The sequence below is a fragment of the Pongo pygmaeus genome, chromosome 2 (assembly GCF_028885625.2).
Source record: "Pongo pygmaeus isolate AG05252 chromosome 2, NHGRI_mPonPyg2-v2.0_pri, whole genome shotgun sequence".
NCBI classification, from domain to species: domain Eukaryota; kingdom Metazoa; phylum Chordata; class Mammalia; order Primates; family Hominidae; genus Pongo; species Pongo pygmaeus.
This window is the reverse complement of record NC_085930.1, coordinates 4,973,820-4,988,775: the sequence shown is the minus strand read 5'-3', so window position 1 is coordinate 4,988,775 and position 14,956 is coordinate 4,973,820. Positions and strand designations below refer to the sequence as shown.

The 14,956-nt window shown below is 35.4% G+C and overlaps 2 protein-coding genes across 10 annotated transcripts in view; one reads left to right on the top strand and one right to left on the bottom strand.

Moving 5' to 3' along the window:
- The window catches only part of LOC129032402 (dihydrofolate reductase-like), a 45,537-nt gene that overhangs the window by 14,380 nt on the left and 16,201 nt on the right, over nucleotides 1-14,956 (bottom strand). The window lies entirely within an intron of this gene.
- ARL13B (ADP ribosylation factor like GTPase 13B) overlaps nucleotides 1-14,956 on the top strand; it is a 72,776-nt gene that overhangs the window by 49,519 nt on the left and 8,301 nt on the right. For all 8 annotated transcript variants that reach the window (XM_054479530.2, XM_063661457.1, XM_054479532.2 and 5 more), the window contains 4 exons: nucleotides 5,858-5,963; nucleotides 7,099-7,301; nucleotides 10,414-10,522; nucleotides 13,857-14,082. In XM_054479530.2, the coding sequence (XP_054335505.1) occupies nucleotides 5,858-5,963; nucleotides 7,099-7,301; nucleotides 10,414-10,522; nucleotides 13,857-14,082 (644 nt within the window). The remainder of the gene's footprint in view (nucleotides 1-5,857; nucleotides 5,964-7,098; nucleotides 7,302-10,413; nucleotides 10,523-13,856; nucleotides 14,083-14,956) is intronic.

Below are 14,956 nucleotides of genomic sequence, written 5' to 3'. Positions count from 1 at the left end.
TGCCTGAGCCCCCCTGAGTAGCTGGGATTACAGTTGCCTGCCACCACGCCCAGCTAATTTTTTTGTAGAAATGGGGTTTCACCATGTTTGCCAGGCTGGTCTTGAACTCCTGACCTCAGGTGATCCACCTGCCTCAGCCTCCCGAAGTTCTGGGATTACAGATGTGAACCACCGTGCCCGGCCAATCACATTTATATTTATTCTTTGTTTTAATAGTTCTACTTCCTGGAATCTGTACTCAAAATAAGAAATGACTCCTTTACACACCTACTTTTTATAGCACTCTTTGTAAAAACAAAACACTGGAAACACAAAAGTCCTTCAGCGTAGAACTGGCTGAATAAATGATGGAACATTCAAAGGGGAGCATTTTGCAATTATAGAAAATAGTGAAGATTTTATTATACTGTTTCAGGGTACTTTCAAAATTTACTGTTCAGTTAAAACAAGCATGCTGCAGAAGAATATATATAATATGCTAACTTTTAGGAAGAAAGGAAGGGTAGATATAAATATTGCATATATACACAAATACATAAACCAGTCAATAGCATTGACTGCCCAAATTTTGGTCCTTAAAATACCATTTTCTCCATATGCTTGTTTATATTTTCAAAAAGAAATAATGGGAGGATGAACTAAACACGAATGAAAATAGTTACCTATAGGAGAAGGGAAGGAAAAGGCAGAGAGAGGGCAAATAGTTCCTTCTGATTGTAGCTTGTTTTTATAGTTCTGAATTTAGAACCATATAAAAAATTTTTTATTTTTATTTTTTGAGACAGGGTCTCACTCTGTCACCCAGCCTGGAGTGCAGTGGCGCGATCTTGGCTCACCGCAACCTCTGCCTCCTGGGTTCAAGCAATTCTCATGCCTCAGCCTCCCGAGTAGCTGGGATTACAGGTGCACGCCACCACGCCTGGTTCTTTTTTTTTTTTTTGTATTTTTAGTAAAGACAGGGTTTCACCATGTTGGCCAAACTGGTCTTGAACCCCTGACAAATGATCCACCCACCTTGGCCTCCCAAAGTGCTGAGATTACAGGTGTGAGCCACCACGTCCGGCCGATATAAATATTTTAGAAATTAAATCTTAAATACACAAACGATCTCTAAAATGCAAAAGCACCTAGAAAGAAATGAACCTAGCTATATATTTAGGTGATGGCAAAACCACACAGAGAATTATTGTTTTAAGTAATTTTAAAACAGTATTATTCACTCTGCATCTCTAGTGGGATATAGCGTAGAGACAAAGATATGTAACCACAAAGATATGTTAACCTGCACTTAGTAGTCTTAATATTTAGTAATAATGTTGATATTATTATGTTAAAATTCCTATATATAGTTGGATAAAACAAATAATGTCATTAGAAAACTGTAGTTTTCAGCATAAGTAAAAAGAGATACAAATAAGATCTAAGGCTGGGCACAGTGGCTCATGCCTGTAATCCAGTACTTTAGGAGGCTGAGGCAGGAGGATAGTTTGAGCCTAGGAGTTTGAGACCAGCCTGGAGAACATAGTGAAACCCCATCTCTACTAAAATAATTTTTTTAAAAAAGAACGTTCGAACACTAGCTGGGCATAGTGGTATGCGCCTGTAGTCCCAGCTACTTGAGAGGCTGAGGTGGGAGGATGGCTCGAGCCTGGGAGGTAGAGGCTGTAGTGAGCTGTCATCACACCTCTGAACTTAAGCCTGGGCAACAGAGTGAGACCCTGTCTCAAAGAAATAAACAAAAACAAGATTTAAGAAGCTAAGTAAAACTTGATAGTTGATTTGAAATGAAAAAATCGACACGAATACATGATTAAATTTTTTTTCTAGAATAAAACTATTTCCTAGTGTTGTGCACTGAAAGGGCCTAGAAGCAGTAGTAAGTCAATAGCAAATGTTTATCTATAACTCCTAGGTTTTAGTCTTTAAAATGCCATTTTCCGCTGAAAAGATCAAGGCTTCTTAGGGAAATGGATGATTGCAAGTCTGGAACCTTGTTTCATATTAGAACATAAAGAAGCTATCAAAGACTGTTGGAGTTGTACCAAAAGTGTCCAAGAGCCAACCTAAAGGGGACTCCCACTGCCTCAAAATGGGTACCTTTGAGCCTTAAAAAGAGCAATAACTGCAACAAATTGAAACACATCAAATACATTTTTAAATGCATAAGTTCATAATGATGCCTCTCAAAATAAGAAAAAATTCCAAAAAGCCCGAATAGCCAAAGCAGTCCTAAGCAAAAAGAACAAAGCTGGAGGCATCATATTATCTGACCTTAAATTATACTACAAGGTTATTGTGACCAAAGTAGCATGGTACTGGTATAGAAATAGATGAATATATCAGTGGAAAAGAATAGAGAACCCAGATGATGGGTACAGCGATGCTAGGAAAATTCGATTGCCATATGCAGAAGAATGAAACTGGAACCCTGTCTCTCACCATATACAAAAATTAACTCAGGGTGGATTAGAAACGTGAGACCTGAAAAATACTAGAAGAAAACTGATGAAACTCTTCTGGACATTGGTCTAGGCAAAGAATTCATGACTAAGACCTCAAAAGCAAATGCAACAAAACCAGAAATAGACAAATGGGACTTAACTATTAAGTAAAAACTTCTGCACCACAAAAGAAGTAATCAATGGAGCAAACAGCCTGCAGAATGAGGGAAAATATTTGCGAACTCTTCATCCTATAGGAGACTAATAACCAAAACTTACAAGGAAATCAACAACAACAACAACAACAAACCCCATTAAAAATGTGCAAAAGACATGAATAGTCATTTTTCAAAAGAAGACATACAGATGGCCAATAAGCATATGAAAAAATGCTCAATATGCCTAATCAGAGAAATGCAGATTAAAACCACAATGAAATACCATCTCACACCAGTCAGAATTTTTAGCTTTTACTGAAAAGTTAAAACATAACAGATGTTTGCGAGATTGTGTAGAAAAAGGAATGCTTATTTATACACTCTTGGAATGTAAATTAGTACAATCACTATGGAAAACAGTATGGAGATTTTTTTTTCTTTTGAGACGGAGTCTTGCTCTGTTGCCCAGGCTGAAGTGTAGTGGCACGATCTCGGCTCACTGCAAGCTCTGCCTCCCGGGTTCATGCCATTCTCCTGCCTCAGCCTCCCGAGTAGCTGGGACTACAGACACCTGCCACCACGCCCGGCTAGTTTTTTGTATTTTTAGTAGAGACGGGGTTTCGCCGTGTTAGCCAGGATGGTCTCGATCTCCTGACCTTGTGATCCGCCCACCTCAGCCTCCCAAAGTGCTGGGATTACAGGCGTAAGCCACCATGCCCGGCCAGTATGGAGATTTCTTAAAGACCTAAAAAAAGAACTAGCATGCAGTCTAGCAACCTCACTACTGGGTACCTAGCCAAAGGAAAAGAAATCATTATACAAGGAAAGATATCTGAACTCAGATGTTTATCACAGCATTATTCACAGTAGCAAAGATAGGGAGTCAACCTAAATGTCCTTCAATGGATGATGAAAGAAAATGTGTGTGTGTGTGTTTTGTGTATACGTACATACAATGGAATGCTATTCAACTATTTAAAACACGTTTTTTCCAGCAACGTGGATGGAGCTGGAGGTCATTTTTTAAAGCGAAATTATTCAGAAACAGTCAAATCTAGCATGTTCTTACTTACAAGTGGAAGCTAAATAATGTTTACACATTGACATGGGGTGTGGATTAATAGACATTGGAGACTTGGACAGATGGGAGGGTGGAAGGGGAGTTAGAGATGAGAAATTAATGTCTACAGTGCACATTATTAAGCCTATGGTTACACTGAAAGCCCAGACCTCACCACTATGCAATATATCACCACTATGCAATACATTTACATAACAAAACTGCACTCGTAATCCTTAAATTTATAGGATTTTTTTTAAAAATCAACCTGATCACCTTCGGAGGTTGCTACGCCATCAATTCATTATTTTGAAAATTAGGAAATAAAGGCAAAGGATCAAACATTTATCTTGACTTTGTGAATTTTAAGAGGCACCAAGTAGTTGGTGAAAGCTTATTTTTAGCAAGAATCCTGCTAGTAAATGCGGAAGGAATATGGAACTAGAAAAGTTACTGTTTCATAAACTTTGGTAAAATAATAGAATTAAGTAAAGGTCGTCAATGGCTGCTAAAATCATTAAGTGAAAGATTAATGAGGAACTTTATTTTGGATGGATGAGGCTAAATGTAAATCCATTAGTTAATTTTATACCACTAAAATAGGACATTATATAAAAGTGATATTATATGCCTCCGTAAATACAAGCACCACCTACGAAATATGCTTGCCAAAAAGATTTCATCTGAAACTCATCCAGCTTCTTACCACCAGATACGGGAAATATAGGATAGGTATGTTAAATAAGTTTCTAAGGAAGATATTAGCCAAATCCCAAACATGGGAATTCTAAAGAATCACAAACGTCATGGGAGGAAAAGAGTCGTGGCGGGGGTAGCGGGGAGGGCAGGTATAATACAGATTCAAAAAGAGTTGAGTGATAAGTAACGTATATTGGACCTGAATTTAAACATAACACTTGTAAAATGATACTGGAGAATATTGAGTAAATTGAGTAATATTGAAGACTTACTGTTAATTTTGTTAGGTGTGATAGTGGTATCATGGTAATGATTTTTTAATATCTGGGTGAAGTAATGTGACTCAGGCAGCAAAATAGAAGGTAGGTAGACTTTAATGGTAACTTGGGAAATACAAAAAAAAGAAGGTATGTAGATAAGCAAGAATGACACAGTTTTGATAATTTTTAAAGATAGGTGGGAGGGGTTCGTTAGATTTCTTTGTCTATGTACTTAATTTTTTTTTTTTTTTTACCTAAAGAGTCTGTCAAACTTTGAACAAGGCAGTATTTTATTAAATTTTTAAATCTATGTTATATAATTAAATAGTGGTATATTGTGGTAAATCCTGTTTTTCTGTAGAATATATTGGTTTTTCATTTTGTTGGTGTCCAGTTTGTCTCTAATTAAGTACAATTTTTTTTTTTTAATTCCCAGTGCTTTGCCAAGTATATTAGAAGTGGCCTTGGGTCTTCAGTAAATTGCACATTTATGTGGACACATTCACACATTAGAATTGTAGATGAGCTCAAATATTACAAATTCAGAATGAATATTTGGGCATTTAAAACATTACAGTTTGTATTTTAAGAAGATAAGAATATAATTTATGGATGTGACCTGTGGAAATTGGTCCTCTTCTTTTTCTGTTTTGTAGCTTTTTCTGTTTTGTTGGCATATTGATCTCTTGTTTATGTTTTCTTGACACTTTATTTGATTTTCCTTTTATAGGCCAGCACTTAAAAACTATTTTAGCAATAATAAATAAAGGAAAAATGACAAAATTGATGCTACAACATTTTGAGATACTAGTGTGTTCTGTAATCAGTACATTTAAAACTTGGGAATCAAAGCATGTGATCAGGCCAGGCATGGTGGATGATGTCTGTAATCCCAGCACTTTGAGAGGCTGAGGCTGGCAGATCACTTGAGGTCAGGAGTTCAAGACCAGCCAGGCCAACATGGCGAAACCCAGTCTCTACTAAAAATACAAAAAATTAGCCACGTGTGGTGGCACACACCTGTAGTCCCAGCTACTCTGGAGGCTAAGGCAGGAGAATCACTTGAACCTGGGAGGCGGAGGTTGCAGTGAGCTGAGATTTCACCATTGTACTCCAGCCTGGGAAACAAGAGCAAGACTCAGTCTCAAAAAAAAAAAAAAAAAGGATGTGGTCAAAATATCTTTAAGTGTCCATCCAATTATATATATGCTGTATAAAAGTACTTTATTTATCTTTCAGGTTGGCAAATAAACAAGATAAAGAAGGAGCTTTAGGAGAAGCTGATGTCATTGAATGTCTATCTCTGGAAAAATTGGTCAATGAGCACAAGTGCCTGTGTCAGATAGTAAGGTTTTTTTTTTTTTTAATTTTAATTTTTTGTCCTTTCAAATAGGTTCAGTATAACTTGGTTTTTATAAAAGTGATAGCAATTAAAAGGCAATGTTTTCAAAGAATTTTTTGTAACCTATGAAATCACACTCCCGCTTTTCTGTTGATATAACTTAATACCATGATATTTGTTGTCTATTTCATTGTTATTTCCATGAACTATCTTTCCATGGTTTCAAGGAGCTTCACATTTGCGTTTTAAGATACTGCTGATAGCATCTGTTTGCTATGTCAACACATCATGGCATGAAATTTATAAAATGGGAAAGAAAAGTGTAAATACAAAATTTAAACATGAGAGATTCATAATGAATTTTGAAAAATTATTTTGCTGGGCATGGTAGCTCATGCCTGTAATCCCAGCACTTTGGGAGGTTGAAGGGGGCAGATTGCTTGAGCCCAGGAGTTTGAGACCAACATGGGCAACATAGTGAGACCCTAACTCTATAAAAAAGACAAAAACTAGCTGGGTGTGGTGATGTGTGCCTGTAGTCCCAGCTGCTTGAGGGGGCTGAGGTGGGAAGACCACTGGACCCTGCGAGGTTGAGGTTGCAGTGAGTTCTAATTCAGCCACTGCACTCCATCCTGGCCAACAGAATGAGACACTGTCTCTAAAAAACAAAAAAAGAAAAGATAAATCATATCAGGAGAGATGTCATACAGTCTTAAGGAAGATCAACAGTGGATTTAATAATTTATTTTGGTTTCAAAAAACATTAGGCTGTCAATCTTATGGATGTTTACTGCTGTAGATTTTAGTATAAGGAATTAAAACTTCCTGGCATTTTTAATCAATAGAGGTGTCCTTTTATGGCAATTAAATTTTTTCTTCTAATATTATAAGTGGCACTGTCACCCTCTTCTTTATAATATCTCACATAGCGTACAGATGTTATCTGTAAAATATTTTAAGTTCTATATACTGATGTTAATCATTGCAGTGCTATGTTTTGGAAGTTAAATAAGCAGATGCTTCATATCATTAACTTAAATGGCTTAATTTTGATTTGCCATTAATTATACTTAATGGTTTATGAATAGATTTGTGTGGAGACCTTTTAATCTTTTAGTCAAATAAATTTCTGTTTTAGGAACCATGTTCAGCAATCTCGGGGTATGGAAAGAAAATTGACAAGTCCATTAAAAAAGGCCTTTATTGGCTGCTACATGTTATTGCAAGAGACTTTGATGCCTTAAATGAACGCATCCAAAAAGAGACAACAGAGCAGCGTGCTCTTGAGGAACAAGAGAAACAAGAAAGAGCTGAACGAGTGCGAAAATTACGAGAAGAAAGGTAAGTAGATTAATTTTGCACCACAGTGCATTTGAAGAATCAAAAACATAGCAATTTTATGAATCAGTTGTTAGTTTTATCTGTTCAGTTTCTTCTTTCTGTATGAAGGAAGACACTAGATAAATTTTGTATTTCTATGGATCTTTTTCTATACAAGTTTGGGTGGTAGATTCCTAATTTTTCTGGTGGTTGTATAGTAGTTAAATTTACTCCTTATGTAGCCATTGTCTTCCAGAGTTTTAAATTTTTGTCTCTGATTGCTTGTGGGTACCTTAGTGCAGTGGTTCTCAACGCACAGGGTAGTTTTTAACATTTGGCAGTGTCTGGAGACATTTTTAGTTTTCACCACTAGGGGGAGGAGTGGAGTACTATTTGGAATCTATTGGGTAGAGGCCAGGGATGCAGCTAAACATCCTATGACACGCAGGACAGTCTCCCACAACAAAGAATTATCAGACTTAATATGTCAATAACGTTGAGACTGAGGAACCTTTTTAGTTTCAGCAAGAATAGAAGGTGAGCTGCTAGAGAATCATTCAACTCAAGCAAAATCTGATCCATAGTTGCCTTCCATCTGGCCTTTTATGTAGTTTAACATAGTTGTAGCCCAGTGAGCAAGAACCCACTACCCTTGGTGACCCCATTATGAGGTACTTCCTTATACTGTGAAGGAAATCCTCTGATAACTGGTATTTTTCATTTAATTTATCAATAGGACTTAAAGAAATATTTATAGAAATGACTCTCTGTCCCCAAGGGCTCAATAATATGAGCATGTCTTTCATCTAGGGATCTCTTTATATAAAAGACAGATTAGAGTGAATGATTTTGGCAGCTGTTGATACAAGGTTTTAGTTCCTGTGAGAATCTTTGTTTTTTTCTTAGTATGTATTTTTATCGTATAAAGCTCAGTACAACCAATCATGCATGTAAGTATACCTTTTATATATAATATTTATAAAAATTAAATATATGGCCATACTTATGTGAAAACTCCTTTTCCTCCACTAAGAAAATAAAAACAGAAGCAACAAAAAAATTGAGTTGGATAAAAGAAATCTAATGTTAGTAACTTTTTAAATGTTTTTGCCTTTTCCATAATGATATTCTAGATCATATTATGGCAGGCTTTTCCAATACTCCTTACCCTTTCTTTCTTTCTCTTTATCCATGCCAGTTGTGGTCTGAGACCTCTCCTCTTGAGGAGACCTCTCCTGTTGAGCCAATACTCCATAATTAAAAGTAAATTGACATTCGGAGACGGGTGATTAAAAACAACCTTTTTATTTCACTAAATCCAATCTAATTGGTTCAGATAGTCATTTCTAGTGTTTTTGAAAAACAGTAAAACATGCCAAGTAAAAATAATATATTAATACTGTATTCCTGAAGTTGCTTGCTAATAAATAACATTAATAACAATGACTATCCTATGAGAAAGTTAATTCACAGAGTGTTCTCACATATATTACTTTAGCTGACCCTTGATACAGCTCTATGAAGTGGTTATTTTTATTCACATTTATGGGAAAGCTAAGGCTCAAAAGATCCAGGTCCAAAGTCACAGAAGTAGTAAATTGCAAATCTCCAAATCTTGGCTTCCTAGGTTCATAATAAAAGGATATGCATTTCCATCTAGAACACAGCTAGTAAATATTATGGTAATGAACATTTACATTGCTATACCGTACTTACAGTCCAGTGAAAGATCCACAATACTTGTGTTTCTTTCTCTTTTTTTTTGGTCTTTGGCTGCTCATCTTTTTCTTTTTTTTTTGAGGCGGAATTTTGCTCTTGTTGCCCAGGCTGGAGTGCAATGGCACAGTCTCGGCCCACTGCAACCCCCGTCTCCCAGGTTCAAGCAATTCTCCTGCCTCAGCCTCCCGAGTAATGGGGATAACAGGCATGCACCACCACACCCGGCTAATTTTGTATTTTCAGTAGAGACAGGGTTTCACCATGTTGATTAGGCTGGTCTCAAACTCCTGACCTCGTGATCCACCCGCCTCGGCCTCCCAAAATGCTGGGATTACAGGCGTGAGCCACCGAACCCTGCCAGCTGCTCATCTTAATAACATTACTCATCATGTATGGAACAACATTACTATAAATCAAGGGATAGTAAATGTTCAGTGGTAACTAATATGGAAATACTTATTTAATCTGAATGATACATATGGTAACTTATTTTTATAGCCACTGAACACTAGTATGGAAGTTATTATCTGGTTCAAATATGGTATACAACTTGATAAAATATTTTATATTACTACTCTGTCATATACTTCTATAGAATCAATCTGTAGATATTCTAGTCTTTTATTCTTTTATACTAAACAAGAAACATGTTTATGCAGAAATAAAAACATAGGTTGAGTTGAAGGAATGTTTTCCTAGTTTTATAGGAGAAGACTTAGCCCTTAAAAAAAGAGTTAATAAGAATAATTACTATTTGGCCGGGCACGGTGGGTCACACCTGTAATCCCAACACTTTGGGAGGCAGAGGCGGGCGGATCACAAGGTCAGGAGATCGAGACCATCCTGGCTAATAGGGTGAAACCCCGTCTCTACCAAAAATACAAAAAATTAGCCGGGCCTGGTGGCGGACGCCTGTAGTCCCAGCTACTCGGGAGGCTGAGGCAGGAGAATGGCGTGAACCCGGGAGGCGGAGCTTGCAGTGAGCTGAGATGGTGCCACTGCACTCCAGCCTGGGCGAGAGTGCGAGACTCCGTCTCAAAAAAAAAAAAAAAAAGAATAATTACTATTTGTTAACACCAGTAAAGAGGACAGCATTGATTTTGGAGGGTAATTAATAAGTTGATCAGTAATACCCTTGGCACATGGAAGAATAATTACACTGTTGATATTAAGAAGTCAGTCATAGGAAATGTCATTTTTATCAGCATTTTTTTTAATTGAAATGATTAGTCTCTACATGGGGGGAAGCAGCCTCTTACCTGCATAAGGATTTTTGAAATGCTCTCAGTAATTCAAAACCATGTCCAGATGTTTAAATTACTACATGTAATAGCCTTATACATATTGCAGTTTTCTTTAACATGGTTCAGCACTTTCTCAAAGGAAATTTCAATTATTTTTCCTCACACAATAGAAAACAAAATGAACAGGAGCAGGCTGAACTCAGTGGAACCAGTGGTCTGGCTGAATTGGACCCAGAACCAACGAATCCTTTCCAGCCAATAGCATCTGTAATCATTGAGGTATGAATGATGGCAAATGTAATTTTTGTATCTTAAGTTATAAGTTGGAACTTGGAAAAGAAGGTGGAAAGTTGGGAAAGGAGGCAGGGAAACAGAAGTGTTTCTTCAGAGAGATTATTTCTATAAGAAATTAAACATGAGAGACTGATTAAAGGTTTACTGCCTTTTCTTACTCTTAAATTACCTTTGAATCTAGTGTAAAAGGGGGAATATGACTTCAGAATTAAATGACAATAAATAAAAGTTGACTGTAGCAATTATTATAATTGCTGTGTTGACAAATCTATTTTGTCATTTATTTCATATAGTAATAATATATTTACTCTTATTTACATTTTCTGTGTTTCTGTATTGCTGTTACTGTCCATCTGCAATATTTACTTAGAATGCATTAGGGTACATAAACAATTTTCTATTTTTCCAGGATACTTAAGGATGTTTGAAACTGCAATAAATTCTCCTATATCTGAATATCATTTATTTCCATTTTAAGTCAGAAATTTTACCAACATTAATTTGTAGATTTTAATTATGAAGAAGTTAAGGGGTTGTGTGTGTGTGCGTCTGTGTATATGTGTCTTTGTTTTCATTTTCTGCTCGTGTCCAGAGTTTGCACTGGCTCTGCTTTTATGGCTGGCAGCAGCGATGCCTCTTCTGAGGCATTGCTTCCTAAACCTTAGGCTGACTTCCTGGTCCTGCCTGTATATTCCCCATTCCCCTTCCCCTGTCACTGCCTCCTTCCACACAGGTGTTCATCTGGAAAGGTGCATGATTTTTTAAATTTCCTTGGGGCTGCTACTCAGGAGGGAGGCAGCTCCGCAGGTAAGAAGATGATTGGATAGTTTTGGTATTGCTTTATTTTGCAAAATAGTTGGTAATATGAGACATTTGTTTTTAAGTTGCTTGGATACCAGGAGGTTTAATTGTATTCTATCTTTCATTAACCTCATTGCATTCACCCTAAATATGTGCTTTTCTAATTATAGTAAGGCCATCTTAATAGCATGAGCTATTGTTTTATCTCCATTCTATGAGATATTATATTTGTCAAGTTTTGTTTTATGTTCTTTTAAAAATATTGAGAGAGAAGAGGTCAAGTTGTACTTTTTACTTTGAAACAACAATTATTCTCTGTGTATAATAAGGCTTGCTTTATAAATAATGGCTAATTATTTTATAGTACCATGGGTGTAAATTATGTAGAAGGCTCTAGTGCTTCTCCCAGCACCATATTTCCCACAATGTATAGAAGTGAATAATAGTGGTGTATGACATAGTATATATCACATATAGAAAGTTCCCAAATTAATAAGTGGCATGGGGAAAGTACACTTAAGCTTTGAAACTATAATAATTTCAAGAAGATGGCCAGTAAAGAAATAAAAGCAAATTAGCTATAGTTTTTTTTTTTTTTAAACCATACAGATTTTCTCTTTTTTTCCCCACAAAACTTTTTTAGCATGTTTCTTGGTACAGAAGCACCTAACATTTTTTTTTATTATTACTGCAGATAATTAAAATGGTGAGATATTGGAAGGTATTGGTTCCAGAAGAGACAGACAGATCAATGGAACAAATAGTAATAAACCTATTTATGTATGAGCATTTCAGTACAAGATAAAGATAACATTTCAAATCTGAGAGAAAAGAATAATAGAACAACTTAATAACCATTTACAAAAAGGAAAATTATTGAATATTGTATACCCAGTTAAATTCCAAAAGTATCAAAAACTTAAATGCGTTTTAAAAAGTGAAAGTCTTCAAGTTACTAGTAGATAATATAGATAAGTCTTTATATGTGCTTGGAGGAGGAAAAAATTTCAAAGCAGGACAATCAAGCCACAAATCATAAAGGAAAAAGGTGGATAGATCTTATATTACCCAATTTTAAAAGAGCTATTCTACAAAGTTAAAAAGCAAAAATGAAAAGAAATAAACTCTAGTGAAAAATAGAACGCATAGTCTTATGTGACTCTGTGACTATTCCTAGTGACACGTATGCACAAAAGAACTCTTACAAATTACTATGAAAATAATGAGAATCTAATAGAAAAGTGGGCGTTGGGTTACCAAAGGCAGTTTCCTAAAAAAAAAATTAAAAATGTCAATAAGTGGCCAGGCACGGTAGCTCACGCCTGTAATCCCAGCACTTTGGGAGGCCGAGGTGGTTGGAGTTCAAGACCAGCCTGGCCAAGACGGTGAAACCCTGTCTCTGCTAAAAATACAAAAAATTAGCCGGGCGTGGCACGAACCTATAATCCCAGCTACTCCGGAGGCTGAGGCAGAGAATTGCTTAAACCTGGAGGGGTGGAGGTTGCAGTGAGCCGAGATCGCGCTACTGCACTCCAGCCTGGGTGACAGAGCGAGACTCCATCTCAAAAAAAATAAAATAAGTCAATAATAGTTCATTGTTGCTAGCAATAAAAATTTTAACTTAAATGAAAATAACACTAAGTTAAAAATATGTATTAATATGGCAGAGATGTAAAAGGTCAATCATGATATGTGGTATTGAATATGATGTAGAAAAAAATCACTCTCCCAACCCTTTGCCTGAGGTTCATTGATTCATTTTTTCTGAAGTGAAGTTTGTGACTATATGTGACATTTTTAAATTTGCCTACCCACTGACTCAACAGTTCTACTGTTAGCAATTTAATCTAAGAAAATAATAATTAAAAAAAGCTATTAGGATGATTCTGTTTTTTAAAATAAGTGAAAAATTGGAAATAAATTCTTTGTTCATTGATACAGAATTGGTATGCTATAAACATTCAAAATAATAATTGATGAAAATAATTGTATCTAACATTTATGTAGCATTTACTATGTGTAAGGCACTGTTCTGAGCATTTTATGTATTCATTGGCATGGAAAGAAATGTATGTTCTTCAATAAAAACTTCAATTCTTTTTTGTTCAAACAACAAATACATAAGTATATATAGATACATACATTTATGTATGCTTCTGGGTGATGTATGTCTGTACATGACGTATGTATGTATGTGTGGGGGTTGGCAGAGAAAATCATCTCTTAGTGATTATATACTGAACAGATTATATACGGAATAATACAGATGAATAGTAGTCATCTCTAGATTGTGGAATTACTGGTAATATTTGTTTGCTTTTGTTACACTTTCTGTGTTTACTGAATGTTTGACATTTAGCATCTTTTAATGATGTATTCATGAAATCATTTTTAAAATAGAAGTCTCATAGTGTCCTTGAAGTTACAGAATGCTGTTAGGGTATTTGATTTCTTCTCCCTTAAAACTATCTTAGATAAAACCATCATAGTAAAGATAATGTATTTTATTTTTTGTTAGAATGAAAGAAAACTTGAAAGAGAGAAAAAAAAGCAAAAAATGGAGAAAGAAAGTGATGGCTGCCACCTGAAACATAAAATGGAGCATGAGCAAATAGAGACACAAGGCCAGGTTAGTGACAATGGCCAAAAAAATAATGAATTTGGACTAGTAGAAAATTATAAGGAGGCATTAACACAGCAGTTAGAGAATGAAGATGAGACAGACCGGCCATCATTGGAATCAGGTAATAAATCTAGTTATTTAAAGTAATTATGTATATATTAATAAAACTTATACTTCATCTCATTTTTTATGTTTGTTTTTATAAACGAGTACTTCAATATTTGTCTGTCTTCAAATGCCATATTTACCATGATTTTCTCAAGGTCTTTTATTATTCAGCCAGTTTGTTCCTAACCTGTTTTTCCATGATGATTTAAAATGTGGTCCTTTGTAACTTATAAGGATTTCAGCAGAAAATTCCATTTTAAATTTTATTTTCATAAATTTGGGATACAGCATAGCTCTCAAGAATCCTTGGAATAAATTTAACATCTTAAGGTTTTTTGTTTGTTTTTTAAGGCTCATAAATGCTACATCAGCATCATTTCCTTTATTGACTGGCTATTGCTGTAGGTTGCAAACATAATTGGTACAACATTTTTAAAATGTCTTGTCAAATAGCCATTTTTCTCTTATTTTAATATCATAAAAAATCTTCAACTTATAATTGCTTTTCTTTTTCTAACTGGCTATGTTATATAACAGAACGTTCATGATTTTTGGTATCATAGGGATATCGCCTGCATTTGGAATCAGACAACTTGGCATAGAATCTTGACTCTCTTATCTACTAGATATACGTTAAGTTATGTAACATTCTTTAGTCTTAGTTTCTTCATCTCTAAAATGCAAATAAATATTGTCTTTATTCACAAGATTTTTAGGGTTACTTAGAAAATAACTCTACTCCTAGTAGTGTCAGCCACATGAGAGATGCCCTATAATTGTTGCTTCCTTGACATTTTTAGTTATGAATATGGCTTCATTATTTATAAGAAATTTTTATAGTATCACAGGGCTTATGAAAATAAGATTTCAATTCCTCAGATACAGAT